Source organism: Salmo salar, chromosome ssa03 (assembly GCF_905237065.1).
Source record: "Salmo salar chromosome ssa03, Ssal_v3.1, whole genome shotgun sequence".
Lineage (NCBI taxonomy): Eukaryota > Metazoa > Chordata > Actinopteri > Salmoniformes > Salmonidae > Salmo > Salmo salar.
In genome coordinates this window covers 9,866,610-9,884,508 of record NC_059444.1, presented here as the reverse complement: position 1 = coordinate 9,884,508, position 17,899 = coordinate 9,866,610, and the positions used below count along the sequence as shown (strand labels likewise).

The 17,899-nt window shown below is 40.8% G+C and overlaps 1 protein-coding gene across 3 annotated transcripts in view; it reads right to left on the bottom strand.

Annotated features, from left to right (window-relative positions):
* The window catches only part of LOC106598156 (ATP-dependent zinc metalloprotease YME1L1), a 33,877-nt gene that overhangs the window by 8,123 nt on the left and 7,855 nt on the right, over window positions 1–17,899 (bottom strand). The window contains exons 2-13 of one of the 3 annotated variants that reach the window (XM_014189223.2): window positions 9,391–9,519; window positions 7,138–7,318; window positions 5,169–5,267; window positions 4,708–4,814; window positions 4,334–4,484; window positions 3,888–3,971; window positions 3,178–3,351; window positions 2,454–2,606; window positions 2,128–2,260; window positions 1,632–1,694; window positions 1,353–1,465; window positions 798–953 (exon numbers count right to left, since the gene is read on the bottom strand). In XM_014189223.2, the coding sequence (XP_014044698.2) occupies window positions 798–953; window positions 1,353–1,465; window positions 1,632–1,694; window positions 2,128–2,260; window positions 2,454–2,606; window positions 3,178–3,351; window positions 3,888–3,971; window positions 4,334–4,484; window positions 4,708–4,814; window positions 5,169–5,267; window positions 7,138–7,318; window positions 9,391–9,519 (1,543 nt within the window). The remainder of the gene's footprint in view (window positions 1–797; window positions 954–1,352; window positions 1,466–1,631; window positions 1,695–2,127; window positions 2,261–2,453; window positions 2,607–3,177; window positions 3,352–3,887; window positions 3,972–4,333; window positions 4,485–4,707; window positions 4,815–5,168; window positions 5,268–7,137; window positions 7,319–9,390; window positions 9,520–17,899) is intronic. The other 2 variants (XM_014189227.2, XM_014189229.2) reach the window with 2 other exon arrangements.

Here is a 17,899-nt window from a genome sequence, read left to right as displayed (position 1 = left end):
TTTCTTGAGTGGATTGACGGTGGGCCAGAACATAATTAAAAATAAACTGTAAATTGACGGCAAGAAGGCCAAACAGATATAATATTTGACTAAAACAATCATTTCAAACCTTGCTTACATTTGTATACGATCACGTGTCTCTCTATAATGCATGGGAATACTTGGGAGATGATTTCCTGGTGTTTAGTCTTTTATGCCCCCCCCAAAAAAAGACAGTATTATTTGTTACATTTATACATTTTTTGCTCAGAAAACTTTGAGGGATTTTTTTTGTTTGAATGAGAGCGGTCAGAGCCTGTGGCATTCAGCACTGGCATTTGATTGTCTATAAGTAGAAATTATGTTTCCCCTCAGGAGAGGCATTTCCTTGCGTCTCAGTTTATGCAGCATTTGTTCTGTATCTTATGCATGCTAGCTTGTTGCAAGTCAGATTTTTTGTTGTTGAAATGTCTCTTTGAAACTCCACCCATATTAAATATTTGATCGGTTTGATAGTGGCAAGGCGTCACTAGTTTCTACCTGGACTCCGAACTCCACCCACATGATAGTACTTGCCGAGTTACTTACCCAGGCTTTCGAACTACTGTGAGAAGTCTGGGTATATGAGGCTCAGGTATAAGCAATATGGTGGCAATTCCACTTGGCCTATCAGAGAGCAAGATGGGCTAACACCCTATTGCTTACACCCATCTAATCCTCTCAGATCTAAACAGGTGGCTAGGAGGTTGGGGCTGGGGCATGATTTGTGATACAGGGGTATATATCTATTTCGTCCCCATTCCTACAGCAGAGCTCACCCATGAGGATCTTGTCCTTGGCGAACTCCAGCTCTTTGAGGGTCACCATGTCTTTGCCGTCCACCGCCGCCTTCAGAGCCGCTTGGTTGACCAGGTTCTCCAGGTCGGCCCCGGAGAAGCCCACTGTTCCCCTGGCGATGATCCCAGCCTCCACATCTGCATGAGGAAGCCAGGTCGTTAGCAGGAATAGGTACAGCTAAGCTAGGTCAACTATGGTGTGTCTTACTAGCATGTTCTTCTCTTTTAGTATGTAGCCATAGACTATTAGCATGCAGCGATTAGCATGTTACCACTGCAGATTCTCATATAGCCATTGTCTACAAGTATGCAGCCATTAGCATGTAGCTATTAGCATGTATCCATTAGCAAGTAGCCATAGTCTATTAGCAAACAGCCATTAGCATGTTGCCACTGTAGATTCTCATATAGCCATAGTTTATTTGCAAGTACTATTAGCATTTACCCCAGCAGATTCACTTGTGTGAAGCTATTGCTCATCAGCAATAGACTCAAGCTATGACCAACATAGGTCACACATGTATGTTGCTCACGTACCAGGGTCTACTTTAATCTTCCTAAGGTACCAGTTGAGGATCTCTGTGCGCCCCTTCACATCTGGCTTGGGGACGGTGACCTGCATGTCGAAACGTCCCGGTCGAATCAGAGCGCTAGGGAGGGAAAGGGAGGGAGCGACAGAGCTTCACTGACTTTAGGTTTGTTTTAACATGGCAAGTCAATATGTACTCATGTCAACTAATGAAACCCTGTACAAAAAAAATAAAATAAAGACATTTCATTGAGCAACATTATGAGATGAATAAAGCTTTAACATACTTATCCAAAGCCTCAGGGAAGTTTGTCGCTCCAATGATAATGACCCCTTCGTTTGGTTTGAACCTGCGGGCGACAATTGTGACACGTTCAGGGAAGTCGGTGTATCCTTCCTACTGGGGAAAAAAACTGATTGAGTCAACGTTGTTTCCACATCATAAAAAATATATATATATGCGTTGAAGCTGAATCAATGTGGAAAACTGATTGGATTTGCATAAAGTCAACAGGAATTCTGGGATTTTTTCTCTCCCAACATTTAACCTAAATCCAATGACTGACATTTGTTGTTGCACTAGACGTTGAAATGACATCTGTGCCCAGTGGGATGTCACGTTTCTCCACACAGAAAGTAGGGTCATGTTTCGTACGGGAAACATTTAGCAAAAAAATAAATAAACACTGTTGGACAATCTCACGTAGATCCTCCATTTGGTTTTGTTTTATAAAATGTTTCCCCTCATTGAACACAACCCAGAAGAACCCGTTGGAAACATACCCGTCCATTTCAGCCAGTAGCTGGTTGATGGTCTGTCTGGAGTAGGGGTGCATGGGAGACTCGATCCTCTTCCCTCCGACGCTGTCCAACTCGTCAATAAAGATTACGCACGGCGCGTTTGCTTTGGCTTCCTCTGCAGATGTAATGTATAGAGAGGATGGGTTGAAGTCTAGGGCTGGGGTCTCAGATATACAGATGATAAATTATGACAATACGATCGTTGCAACCAGGTTTGGGTTAAAGAAAAAGACAGTGAAAATGACAATATTAGGTACAGGGTTGGAAGCCAGGAATAAGGGGAGACTTGAAGAGGAGATGGGACTCACTGAAGAGGTTCCTGATGCGACTGGCTCCAACCCCCACAAACATCTCATCAAACTCAGAGCCAGAGGCATAATAAAATGGGACGTTGGCTTCCCCAGCCACGGCTCTGGCCAACAGAGTCTTCCCAGTACCAGGAGGGCCAACCAGCAAGATCCCTACACACACACACACACACACACACACACACACACACACACACACACACACACACACACACACACACACACACACACACACACACACACACACACACAGAGAGAGAGACAGAGACAGAGATAAGAACAACTGTAATAGGTTAATATACAGTAATACAATATTCACCTAACAAAGTAGACAGTTTATGAATATTGACTAAAATATTAGATTGAAATCCAATGAGGAAGTAAATAATAACATATGTAACTAACTAAGAAATAGCCAATTAAAGTGGCAACAAAGTTAATGGCACCATTTTCATCTTCCATCAGGGGAAGATTGTGTTCCTGTCTAAATAACTTCTTGAATTCAGAATTGTTCAGTCAGTCTACACCTGGGTTATGTTCATTAGGGCACAGAAACTTAATTTTTTTTTAGCGTTTTGCAACAGAAAACAAAAATGATCGTTTCTTACTGGACAAATCCACGTAGTCCTTCTTGTTCCAGTCAGTTGTTTTGTTCTATTTGGTGCCTAATGAACACAACACTGATCAACTAAAGGCCATTAAAGAGCTCGACGGTCTACTGCACCTCTCGGCAGTTTCCCTCCGAGGACGGTGAACTTCTCTGGGCTCCGGAGGAACTCCACCACCTCCTGCAACTCATTCTTGGCCTCCTCCACCCCTTTGACGTGCTCAAACGTCACGTTCTTCATGTGGACAGGGTCCACCGCTGAGTCCAGGCCTGATGTGGTTCGGAATCGTACTGTCCAGAACGGTTAGATTAAGGTTCGAAATCACACAGCTCGGATGCAAAAGCGTTCTTAGCTATGGTTAGATTTATTTTAGTTTGGCAACAAATCACTGTCTTCTAGAAGCATTCGGTAAACAAAAAAAACCCACAATATTATTACCAAGTTATCTTGATTACTCATCAAACTTGCTGAACATGCTTTTTATGTGTAAATTCTGAATGCATCTGCAAAGAGTTAAAGGCTCAATCTGGGATGCTGTTCAACTGTCATTTGAATGAATTAATGAATTACATAGGCTACCCATTAACTTATAAAGAATATTACTTTAAACAGACAATATACAGCTTCAAAAACTGTCACTCATGGACTGTATGAATTTAACACGGGTTACGTTTCTCCTGGCCCAACCCTCTGCAGCGAGGAGTGCAGTTTGACTAAAACGCAAGCTACAGATTGTGGCTTTAAAAAGTACACACCACGCTGCATGCTAGAGCGAGGGACTTCAAGCTTGATTAGAGAGATGGACAAAATGAAAAGGAGCCTTTACCCGATAGGAAGGGGGTCTTGGAGAGGCCGTAGAGTCCCAGGAGCAGCAGGACTAGCAGGACCAGCCTCGTCCTCCTCAGAGAGTCTGCAGAGAAGATGGAAGTTCCAATCCACTTTCATTCAATAGGGAGAAAAAAATGAAAGGCGGGCATGCATCTCTTGTTGCAGTGAGCCTTCAGGGCCTGCAAGCTGAAACCGTGGTCATTTAATGCTCACTGCAAGGAGAGTAGAGCTGGTGACTTTCATTTTTATGGAAGATAACGTACACCTAGGTAATGTTTAGTAGGCAGTAGAAACATGAGACAATGTTGTGAAACGAAGGAGGTACTACTTGAGCTGTTCCATTAAGAACACCCGTTATGGTTTTCCGTTTCAAACCGTTTAGCCATGTGTCTTACTGAGCATGACCCTGGTCTTGTAGTGTAGTGTTGTATACTGTATACTTGCCTTGTGTGCGCTGTGTCAGAGCTTGGGATTTCAGGAAGCCCTCAGCAAACCCGGTCTTGAAAGAATCTTGCTGCCCATCGGGAAAATTCTTGTTCTTCATAAGCTTGTCCAAGGTTTCCACCTCCATCCCCTTATCACGCGTCAGGAGGCCCTGCATGAGACAACAGTCAGATATGTTTACAATGCAACCAGGGGCATGTTAAGTAGGAAAGCATCTGGGAGATAACGTTCGTCTTTGTCAAATAAGATGTAAAAATACGCTCCCCCCCCGTTGTAAAACGGTTTCAAAATTTTTTCTATGGTGTGGCCTAATGAACAAGACCCAGGTACTCTCTCCGGAGGATGACAGAGTACAGACAAACCGGGGGTCTCACCTTCATAAACGAGGGTGTAAAGCCATCTGATTCCATGGGACGCTCAAAGCCTGCCTGCAGTCGCTTGTGTTTCCCTAGAGTTTTAAAGCCTCTGTTCTGGATCCACACTGGAAACAAGGACCCATACTGTATGTTTAACACGTATAAAATCAAAGCCATGCATTTCTAAGTAGAAAGATGTTTGGTAAATAGGAATGCACTTTAGGTGTTCATGATCGCACTCAAATATGGGTGAGTGATTGTCAAAACAGCAGACAAACACCAACACCCTGCCCTTTATTTCATTGAATGAACTCTTCCTCTAAAATAGACCAATAGCAACGGTAGAATAGACTCCCATTCAAAATGTCTGTCACAAGCATATGCCACTGTTGACATTGACTTCCATTTGCAGGAGAACTGCACTGGGATTTTTGCTGGATATTTATTAGTCACTTAATTACAAAATAATCTTTGATTACCTGGCCAATAGCGGAGCTCTGTACAAACGGCCTGAAGAGGGGAAGGGATCTGTTTGCAGAAAACAGGGTAAGAGGTGCCCATTTTACCACCAGAGAACCCTACAAAGACAATGGAAGGAGAGTTGGATGTGCATATTCAACCCAATGGTCTTCCCTTCAAACATTCTTGCTCTTAGGATTTAATTAGTGATTCTGTGTCTCAAAAATCAACTCGTTCATAGAAATACTTATTTCCCTCATTAAAATGCAAATCAATTTATAACATTTTTGACATGCGTTATTCTGGATTTTTTTTCTTGTTATTCTGTCTCTCACTGTTCAAATAAACCTACCATTAAAATTATAGACTGATAATTTCTTTGTCAGCGGGCAAATGTACAAAATCAGCAGGGGATCAAATACTTTTCCCCCTCACTGTAGGATCACCACTTTATTTTAAGAATGTGAAATGTCAGAATAATAGTAGAGAGAATGATTTATTTCAGCTTTTATTTCTTTATTTTTTATCACATTCCCAGTGGGTCAGAAGTTTACATACACTCAATTAGTACTTGGTAGCATTGCCTTTAAATTGTTCAACTTGGGGCAGACGTTTCGGTTAGCCTTCCACAAGCTTCCCACAATAAATGGGGTGAATTTGTGCCCATTTCTCCTGACAAAGCTGGTTTAACTGAGTCAGGTTTGTAGGCCTCCTTGCTCGCACACACTTCTTCAGTTCTGCCCACAGATTTTCTATAGGATTGAGGTCAGGGCTTTGTGATGGCCACTCCAATACCTTGACTTTGTTGTCCTTAAGTTATTTTGCCACAACTTTGGAAGTATGCTTGGGGTCATTGTCCATTTGGAAGACCAATTTGCGACCAAGCTTTAACTTCCTGACTGATGTCGTGAGATGTTGCTTCAATATATCCACATAATTTTCCTCCCTCATGATGTCATCTATTTTGTGAAGTGCACCAGTCCCTCCTGCAGCAAAGCACCCCCACAACATGATGCTGCCACCCCCGTGCTTCACGGTTGGGATGGTGTTCTTCAGCTTGCAAGCCTCCTCCTTTTTCCTCCAAACATAATGATGGTGATTATGGCCAAACAGTTCTATTTTTGTTTCATCAGACTAAAGGACATTTCTCCAAAAAGTACGATCTTTGTCCCCATGTGCAGTTGCAAACCGTAGTCTAGCTTTTTTATGGTGGGTTTGGAGCAGTGGCTTCTTCCTTGCTGAGAGGCCTTTCAGGTTATGTAGATATAGGACTCATTTTGCTGTGGATATAGATACTTTTGTACCCATTTCCTCCAGCATCTTCACAAGGTCCTTTGCTGTTGTTCTGGGATTGATTTGCACTTTTCCCACCAAAGTACGTTCATCTCTAGGAGACAGAACGCGTCTCCTTCCTGAGCGGTATGACAGCTGCGTGGTCCCATGGTGTTTATACTTGCGTACTATTGCTTGTACAGATGAACGTGGTACCTTCAGGCGTTTGGAAATTGCTCCCAAGGATGAACCAGACTTGGAGGTCTACAATTTGTTTTATGAGGTCTTGGCTGATTTCTTTTGATTTTTCCATGATGTCAAGCAGAGGCACTGAGTCTGAAGGTAGGCCTTGAAATACATCCACAGGTACACCTCCAATTGACTCAAATTATGTCAATTAGCCTATCAGAAACTTCTAAAGCCATGACATCATTTTCTGGAATTTTCCAAGCTGTTTACAGGCACAGTCAACTTAGTGTATATAAACTTCTGACTCACTGGAATTGTGATACAGTGAATTATAAGTGAAATAATGTCTGTAAACAATTGTTGGAAAAATTACTTGTGTCATGCACAAAGTAGATGTACTAACCGACTTGCCAAACTATAGTTTGTTAACAATACATTTGTGGAGTGGTTGAAAAACTAGATTTAATGACTCCAACCAAAGTGTATATAAACTTCCGACTTCAACTGTAGACGTGTCCTTCGCCTCACCATGCTTGTTGTAGAAGAAGGAATGTGAGGAGAGGTGAGAGATCCTCCATGCCTGTTGGCTGGGGCTGGATGAGGACAGCGCCCCCTGTTGACTCAGACGTGGTAACATAGCGCTTACTAGCTCGTCCAGCTGCCCCATGCCCAGGTCAGACAGGCCCAGGTCCCTCAGGCTCCACGTGGGCTACGCATACAAATCAAATGTTATTCATCACATGCTTCATAAACAACAGGTGTAGACTAACAGTGAAATGCTTACTTATGAGTCCTTTCCAACAATGTAGAGAGATTATTATTTTTTTAATAATAGAAAAATAATAACAAGGAATAAATCCACATGATAACTTGGCTACACACACACACACACACACACACACACCTGGTATATATAAAGTGTACGTGTATACACATACACACACATTAATCACAGCAGGTAGCCTAGTGGTTAGAGCATTGGACTAGTAACCGAAAGGTTGCAAGATCGAATCCTTGAGCTGACAAGGTAAAAATCTGTCGTTCTGCCCCTGGACAAGGCAGTTAAACCCACTGTTCCTAGGCCGTCACTGAAAATAAGAATTTGTTCTTAACTGACCTGCCTAGTTAAATTTTAAAAAAAGGTTAAAAAAATGTTTTCATCAACTTGGCTATATACAAAAGGATACCAGTAAAGTACTGGTATATATAAAGTACAGGTACACACACGGAACACACTTTAAAATGCTTTATTTCAATCCACAAATTATATTACATTTGAAAAGGATTCAAACATTTCAAAGGTTACAGACACAGTGCATTCGGACCCCTTGATATTTAACACATTTTGTTACAGCGTTATTCTAAAATGGATTAGATTGATGAGGGAGAAAAAAAACAATCTACACACAATACCCCATAATGACAAAGCAAAAACAGGTTTAGAAATTTTAGCAAATTTAAAAAACACTGAAATATCACATCTATGTAAGTATTCAGACCCTTCACTCAGTACCTTGTTAAAGCACCTTTGGCAGCGATTACAGCCTCAAGTCTTCTTGGGTATGACGCTACAAGCTTGGCACGCCTGTATTTGGGGAGTTTCCTTCACCCAAGTTTGAGCGCTCTGGAGCAGGTTTGCATCAAGGATTTTTGTACTTTGCTACAATCATCTTTCCCTCGATCATGATTAGTCTCCCAGCCCCTGCCGCTGAAAAACATCCTCACAGCATGATGCTGCCACCACCAAGCTTCACCGTAGGGATGGTGCCAGGCTTCCTCCAGATGTGACGCTTGGCATTCAGGCCAAAGAGTTCAATCTTGGTTTCATCAGACCAGAGAATCTTGTTTCTCATCGTCAGAGTCTTAAGGTGCCTTTTGGCAAACTCCAAGAGGGCTGTCATGTGCCTTTTACTGAGGTGTGGCTTCCGTCTGGTCACTCTACCATAAAGGCCTGATTGTGGAGATGGGAGAACCTTCCAGAAGGACAACCAACTCTGCAGCACTCCAGCAGAGGAACTCTGGAGCTCTGTCAGAGTGCCCATCAGGTTCTTGATCACCTTCCTGACCAAGGCCCTTCTCCCCCGATTGCTCAGTTTGGCCGGCCGGCCAGCTAGTTCTTGGAAGAGTCTTGGTGGTTCCAAATTGCTTCCATTTCAGAATGATGGCGGTCACTGTGATCTTGGGGACTTTCAATGCTGCAGAAATGTTGGGGTACTCTTCCCCAGATCTGTGCCTCGACACAATCCTGTCTTGGAGCACTACGGAAAATTCCTTTGACCTCATGGCTTGGTTTTTGCTCTGACATGCACTGTGAACTGTGGGACTTTATATAGACAGGTGTGTGCCTTTCCAAATCATGTCCAATCAATTGAACTGGACTCCTGGTGGACTCGGAGTTGTAGAAAAAAAACTCAAGAATGCACGTGAGCTCAATTTCGAGTGTCATAGTCTGAATACTTATGTAAAAATAAGATTTATTTTTATTTGTAATAAATTAGCAAAAATGTCTAAAAACCTGCTTCGATTCATCATTCTGGGGTATTGTGTCTCGATTAAGGAAAAAGAATACATGATCAATTTTAGAATAAGGCTGTAACGTAACAAAATGTGGAAAAGTCAAGAGGTCTGAATACTTTCCGAAAGCACTGTATATCGCCACTTATGGATACAGAAATCCCCTTGTTTTCCATATAGCTAGGCTGCCCATGACAGCTGGACAGAACAGTATTGCCAGCTGCTTTGCAGATCTGCAAGCTGTAGGCCATGTGCACATGCGTTTACCTCTGTGCTCTGCAAGTCCTGTTCCGAGGCATGCTCTCTATGCTGAGGTTTAGCAGCGGCACTGCTGCTGCCCACTGCGGTCTTCAGGTATTGGAGGGCATTGATCAGGTGACTCAGGGGGACAGTGACCTGCCAGGCAACACACAACAGGAAGACATCAGCTCAAACACGCTAATTGCTGTTTAGTTTGAAACTACAAGACCAATTTAAAACTGTGTCCCACAACACACAGTCATGCACAATGTGGGACTCTCCCAAAGTATCTTATTATAGGAAAGTAAGGAAACAAGTAAGGATGGAAGTAAGGAAGGAAAAAAGGAAGGAGAACTAAGGACATATAGCTTACATATTAGGTTGAATAAGCAGAAAGCATAGACAAGTTATTTATGAACATACGTTTTTTTTTAAATTATTTTCAGTAGTGTAAAGTACTTAAGTAAAAATAGTTTAAAGTACTACTTAAGTCGCAGATAGGGAATCTGTACTTTACTATTTATATTGTTGACAACTATTACTTCACTACATTCCTAAAGAAAATAAATGTATTTTTACTCCATACATTTTCCCTGACACCCAAAGTACTTGTTAAATTTTGAAGGCTTAGGAGGACAGGAATATAGTCTAATTCACGCACTTATCAAGAGAACATCCCTGGTCATCCCTACTGCCTCTGATCTGGCGGACTCAAACACAAATGCTTCATTTGTAAATAAAGTCAAAGTGTTGTAATGTGCCCCAGACTATCCGCAAATTAAAAAAAAATATATATATATATATATATCTCATAGAAAGTAATAATGGCCAGTGTCCTATAGTAAATACTGTGAGCAGAACAAAATCACGCCAATCGTCATGAAACCCCACAGAAGAGCAAAGTAGCAGCAAAGATACTGATAACGAACCCCTTTTGTCTGTGGTAGAATTGGAAATGAAGGAGAAAAAAGAATATAATTTGCACTTAGTTCAATGAACCTTGGATGGACCGGAAGCGGTTGCAAATTCAAATACGGTTGTAAAGATTTTTTTAAGCTATTCCCCCCCCAGACGTGGTAGCTAACAACAACGACAGAGAACCATTTCTAGAGCTTCATGTGGTGAAACGAAGGATTTCCTCAAGGTAATGTATGAATGCCGTGTATTTTTACTCAACTAACGTTAGCAATCAAGGACCTAAATAAAAGGTTAACATTAAAAAACAAATAGCAATCAAGGAGCTAATGTAACTAGCTAACGTAGCCAGCTAGCATAATTGATTGTCCAACCTGCCGTTACTACCACACACTTTTGTGTAACCTATAATTCTGGCGGCACTGTTGAGGTTAAACACGCTACGAGCTGGCTAGCCTGCTAATGGCGGTCACAAATGTTTTCCCTTGCATCTGTGGTCTTGCTAGCTAACATCAGTAGAGTTAACGTTGGAGAAACTTGGATTTAGCAAACCGGGCTTATGCATACGCCTTTTCTCATCATACTGCTTTGTTGCTTGTGGAATACGTGTGTTGTGTGGGTAGAATAACACAATGTGGACATTTATACCATGCAAAGGCATTTGATATCATAAACGTTAAAATGTCATAATTAACATCAACGTGGTGTAACGTTCGCTACCTTGCTAATGTTCAGAGTGCGAATTACATCGTACCATTCGGGGTCTTATGGGTGTAATAATAAAGATGTCAACAATAAATTAAATAAAACAAATAACATAAAGGCATAAACAACCAGTCGTCGTCTTTGTCAAACAAAACACTTAAAGTAAACTAACTGCATGTTCGTCCACTCATAACCCCAGCATCAAATCAGTGCATTGCATGTATATTCGCGCCATTTCATATGAATAGAAAGACATCTGTTTACAAAACACAAAGAAGTGTGCCTAATGACGTTCGGCGATTGCCATTGATTATGCTCATATTGATTAAGTCTACGTCAATGGATGAGTTTTGCTTACAAATGTTACTTTTGCTTACAGACTTTACTTTTGTTACTTGTAAAGTCGGGCGACCTGAAAAGGGGCTGAAACTGTCCCGGGAAAACAGAATGGTCAAAATAACACACACGGTCAATTTATTAGACTAGATTACAATGGGTATTACCATGAACTTCAAATATGCCAACTGGTAGCAGGTGATGTAGTGGTTAAACTTTTTTTGTGGGTAACAATTTTCCTTCTAAACTGTAGCCAAACATTTCTGTAAAAAAAAAAAAACGATAAAGCCGTGTTCCTATTTACTTATTTTATTAATCTCGAGCTGTTTTCGGTAGGTGCACCCGATTCAGCGAACTGTTGCCATTTTGAAACATTTCATGTGTCTGAAGGTACAAATCAGGTGCACTATAGGCCTACCGCTGGCCAAACGGATGGCTCAGATGAGTGGCTGCAGTAACGTAGATATGCTGTTTGAGTGAGTTTTTAAGTTCACTCAGCACTGTCAACATTGTATTCAACACTTTTATAAGCCATAAATTGCGTTCTTCCCATTTCCACTTAGCGCTACAACAAGCAGTGCAGCAGTAATGAATGAGTAGAAAAGTGTATTTATAGGCTTCCGTTATTATTAGCGGCTTGGGTGTTTTTTAATAGAGAATATACATTTAACTTTCTTGGTTCATAGGGAGTAACAACATGAATTTGTGCATGAGGCAGACATAATGCTGTGCGACTCGAATTTCGCCATCATCTGGAAGATGTGTCCCTTTTTGGTAAGGGAGAACGGAAGAATGTTGAGGTGAACCCTCAGTCTGCTGCAGGCACCATCGGCCCATTTTAAAATAAAAAGCCAATTTATTTAAAAAGGTATGCTCGCTCAGCTGTGCTTCACGAGTAATACAACAATGGATCTATTACTGGTGTGATCCTGTAGCCTACTTAAAATGTTACAAAATGGCCTGAACAACAGGGCAATTCAAGCAAAGCCAATATGCTGTGATAATGTATTGGGTCTATAGCTTACTACACAAACCTCATTGATAGTATTATTTTTAAATGTTGCGTGGGTTTACATTAAGTAATGTTTAAAAAAAAAACTGGGGTAGATCTCGGCTTGCATTTTGACTCTGATCTTAACTCAAAGGTCGGTGACCACTATTCTAGAGTTTCCCCCTGTTAACTCAATGGTCGAATCAACGCAATATTAGCCACTTTCAATGCAACAGACTGAAACAAAACAAACTATGCAAGAGATGTTTTTGTAGGCAGAACATATCGGAGTATGATTCTATTGCATTGATATGCACGTCTCAGCCCGTACTCTACACAGACTGGTACGGCACAAACAACCGGAGCTGCAGTAGACCTATATGCAAATAGACTAAAGGTCGACCGATTAAACGGCATGGCCGATTTAATTAGGGCCGATTTCAAGCTTTCGCAATGTAACAGCAATATTTAGACTTATGGATGCCACCCGTTAGAAAATATGGAACGGTTCTGTATTTCACTGAAAGAATAAACGTTTTGTTTTCGAAATGATAGGTTATTAATATGGTCAAATCTGGAAACTAAGGCTCGTATTTTTGATAGAGCAGTCTGACTGAGCAGTGGTAGGCAGCAGCAGGCTCGTAAGCATTAATTCAAACAGCACTTTACTGCGTTTGCCAGCAGCTCTTCGCAATGCGCTGTTTATGACTTCAAGCCTATTCACTCCCGAGATTAGGCTGGCAATACTAAAGTACCTATTAGAACATCCAATAGTCAAAGGTATAGAGAGAAATAGTCCTATAATAACTACAACCTAAAACTTACCTGGGAATATTGAAGACTCATGTTAAAAGGAACCACCAACTTTCATGTTGTCATGTTCTGAGCAAGGAACTTAATAGGGCTAGGGGGCAGTATTTGCACGGCTGGATAAAAAAATGTACCCGATTTAATCTGGTTACTAATCCTACCCAGTAACTAGAATATGCATATACTTATTATATATGGATAGAAAACACTCTAAAGTTTCTAAAACTGTTTGAATGGTGTCTGAGTATAACAGAACTCATTTGGCAGGCAAAACCCTGAGACATTTTCTGACAGGAAGTGGATACCTGATGTGTTGTATTACCTTTAAACCTATGCCATTGAAAAACACAGGGGCTGAGGAATATTTTGGCACTTCCTATTGCTTCCACTAGATGTCACCAGCCTTTACAAAGTGTTTTGAGTCTTCTGGAGGGAGATCTGACCGAACAAGAGCCATGGAACGATGATGGCCCATTAGACACCTGGCGCGAGTTCATGTTGGGTACCCTCGTTCCAATACGTTATAAAAGAGAATGCATTCGTCCACCTTGAATATTATTCATGTTCTGGTTAAAAAGCCCCTAATGATTTATGCTATACAACGTTTGACATGTTTGAACGAACGTAAATATATTTTTTCCCCTCGTTCATGAAGTGAAGTCCGGCGGGCTTAGATCATGTGCTAACAAGACGGAGATTTTTGGACATAAATGATGAGCTTTTTTGAACAAAACTACATTCGTTATGGACCTGTGATACCTGGAAGTGACATCTGATGAAGAGAATCAAAGGTAATGGATTATTTACATAGTATTTTCGATTTTAGATCTCCCCAACATGACGGCTAGTCTGTATCGCAACGCGTATTTTTCTGGGCGCAGTGCTCAGATTATTGCAAAGTGTGATTTCCCAGTAAGGTTATTTTTAAATCTGGCAAGTTGATTGCGTTCAAGAGATGTAAATCTATAATTCTTTAAATGACAATATAATATTTTACCAATGTTTTCTAATTTTAATTATTTAATTTGTGGTGCTGACTTGACTGCCGGTTATTGGAGGGAAACGATTTCCTCAACATCAATGCCATAGTAAAACGCTGTTTTTGGATATAAATATGATCTTGATAGACAATGCATGCATTTTTAGTTCTAACATAATGTCCTAGGAGTGTCATCTGATGGAGATTGTAAAAGGTTAGTGCATCATTTTAGCTGGTTTTATGGTTTTGGTGACCCTGTCTTTGAATTGACAAAACATTACACACAACTCTTGTAAATGTATTGTCCTAACATACTCTAAATTTATGCTTTCGCCGTAAAACCTTTTTGAAATCGTAAAACGTGGTTAGATTAAGGAGATGTTTATCTTTCAAAGGGTGTAAAATAGTTGTATGTTTGAAAAATTTGAATTTTGACATTTATTTGGATTCAAATTTGCCGCTCTTGAAATGCACCTGCTGTTGATGGAGTGCACCACGGGTGGGACGCTTGCGTCCCACCTAGCCCATAGAGGTTAAACGTTAGCTTTTTTACATGGCACATATTGCACTTACTTTCTTCAACACTTTGTTTTTGCATTATTTAAACCAAATTGAACATGTTTCATTATTTATGAGACTAAATTGATTTTATTGATGTATTATATTAAGTTAACCTCTTACATCTAGACGTTCCGCTAGCGGAACACCTGCTCCAATATCCAATGATAGGCGTGGCGCGAATTAAAAATTCCTCAAAAATACAAAAAGTTCAATTTTTCAAACATATGACTATTTCACAGCATTTTAAAGACAAGACTCTCCTTTATCTAACCACACTGTCCGATTTCAAAAAGGCTTTACAGCGAAAGCAAAACATTAGATTATGTCAGCAGAGTACCAAGCCAGAAATAATCAGACACCCTTTTTTCAAGCTAGCATATAATGTCACAAAAACCCAGAAGACAGCTAAATGCAGCACTAACCTTTGATGATCTTCATCAGATGACACACCTAGGACATTATGTTATACAATACATGCATGTTTTGTTCAATCAAGTTCATATTTATATAAAAAAAACAGCTTTTTACATTAGCATGTGACGTTCAGAACTAGCATACCCCCCGCAAACTTCCGGAGGAATTTGCTAACAATTTACTAAATTACTCACGATAAACGTTCACAAAAAGCATAACAATTATTTTAAGAATTATAGATACAGAACTCCTCTATGCACTCGATATGTCCGATTTTAAAATAGCTTTTTGGTGAAAGCACATTTTGCAATATTCTAAGTACATAGCCCAGCCATCACAGGCTAGCTATTTAGACACCCGGCAAGTTTAGCACTCACCAATATCAGATTTACTATTATAACAAATGTTGGTTTGGTCCAAAATAATCCATCGTTATATCCGAATAGCGGCGTTTTGTTCGTGCGTCCCAGACACTATCCGAAATGGTAAATCACGGTCGCGCGCATGGCGCAATTCGTGACAAAAAAATCTAAATATTCCATTACCGTACTTCGAAGCATGTCAACCGCTGTTTAAAATCCATTTTTATGCCATTTTTCTCGTAAAAAAAGCGATAATATTCCAACCGGGAATGTCCATTTAGCTAAACAGAGGAAAGTAAACAAAGCTTTCGGTCGACGCGGGCACGCGCCTGAGTCTCACAGTACTGTAACCAGCCACTACCCAAACGCGCTACTTTTTTTCAGCCAGAGCCTGCAAAGCCACGATTCAGCATTTTACCGCCTTCTGAGAGCCTATGGCAGCCGTAGGAAGTGTCACGGGACAGCTAAGATCCTCACTCTTCAATAAACAGAGACAAGAAGAACGACACCTTGTCAGACAGGCCACTTCCTGCATGAAATCTTCTCAGGTTTTTGCCTGCCATATGAGTTCTGTTATACACAGACACCATTCAAACAGTTTTAGAAACTTGAGTGTTTTCTATCCAAAGCCAATAATTATATGCATATTCTAGTTACTGGGCAGGAGTAGTAACCAGCTTAACCTGTTACGGCTAGGGGGCAGTATTGACACGGCTGGATAAAAAACATACCCGATTTAATCTGGTTACCACTCCTACCAGTAACTAGAATATGCATATACTTATTACATATGGATAGAAAACACCCTAAAGTTTCTAAAACTGTTTGAATGGTGTCTGAGTATAACAGAACTCAAATGGCAGGTCAAAACCTGAGAGATTCCTTTACAGGAAGTGGCCTGTCTGACCATTTCTTGAACTTCTTTTCCATCTCTATCATTTACTAAGGATCTCTGCTCTAACGTGACACTTCCTACGTTGTCCATAGGTGCTCAGAGCCCGGGAAAAACCTGAATGTCGTCATCCCAGCCCCAGGCTGAAACACATTATCGCCTTTCTCAAGTGGCCGATCAAGGGACTCTGGGCTTAGGCGCATGACCCGACCGCCCCCGCCTTTGTGATTTTTTTTCCTCTGTTTGCCGAAAAGGAGATTCCCTGTCGGAATATTATCGCTTTTCTACGAGAAAAATGGCGTAAAAATTGATTTTAAACAGCGGTTGACATGCTTCGAAGTACGGTAATGGAATATTTAGAATTTTTTTTGTCACGAATTGCGCCATGCGCACGACCCTTCTTTACCATTTCGGATAGTGTCTGGAACGCACGAACAAAACGCCGCTATTCGGATATAACGATGGATTATTTTGGACGAAACCAACATTTGTTATTGAAGTAGCAGTCCTGGGAGTGCATTCTGACGAAGACAACAAAAGGTAATCAAACTTTTATAATAGTAAATATGATTAAGGTTTTCAAAATCGCGCCACAGGCTTCAAGTGGCTGTTACGTAGGTGGGACGAATTCGTCCCGCCTAGCCCAGAGAGGTTAAATCGGGTACGTTTTTTATCCAGCCGTGAAAATACTGCCCCCTAGCCATAACAGGTTAAAATAAGTGTTCATTGTTCATTCAGTATTGTTGTAATTGTCATTAATTACATATCGGCCGATTAATCAGTATCGGCTTTTTTTGGTCCTCCAATAAATTGGTATCGGTGTTAATCATAAATCGGTCAACCTCTAAAATAGACCATAGCCGTATATGGATCTGTGCCATTTGCATTGCACTGGACTGAGTTTACAGCATGAGCGGTCGTGAGTAGATGCACTTGTTTTGAGATCAAAGCGAGATCTGCATGTAGCCATGTGTGCACATTTTGTTCATATCCTTTGCTAGTTGAGTTATTAGCCCAGTTAACGATCATTTTGTAGTCAGCAATAGGGAGTGATCGCGTCGTACAAGTGCACAAAACCTATACATTAAGATATCTTTGAAAAGCGAGTCAGATAAAGAGCTTTTTTGTTGTCTTAAAAGGGGCAGTGTCAGATTGAGACATGCTTGAATAAGCTAAGTAGCCAATAGGCAGAGGGTAGCATAATTTGTCTAATTCTCTAATAATGGTATAGGAATACTAACGCATTTTATTTTGTAAAGTGGTTTCTTGCATCTTAACAACATTTTCAGTCACCTCCTTGTCTGAAAGACAAGTGGGTAAATGTCAAGCCCTGCATGTTTTTTTTCCATTTCGTTTTTTTTTTGTCTTCATTTCAGTCATGTAATGTATGCCTCATTGAACACCACACATTGGCTGCTACTGTAGGCTGAATGATAAATAGCTGTTCTATGTTAATGTTATGGGATGCATTTTTCTCCATTGTTTTTGATGGTAGGCCTACATTATGATCAAATAGCCACAGTAGCTTACTTGGCCACTGTTAGTTGTAACTTAACGTGGGTACAACCTCA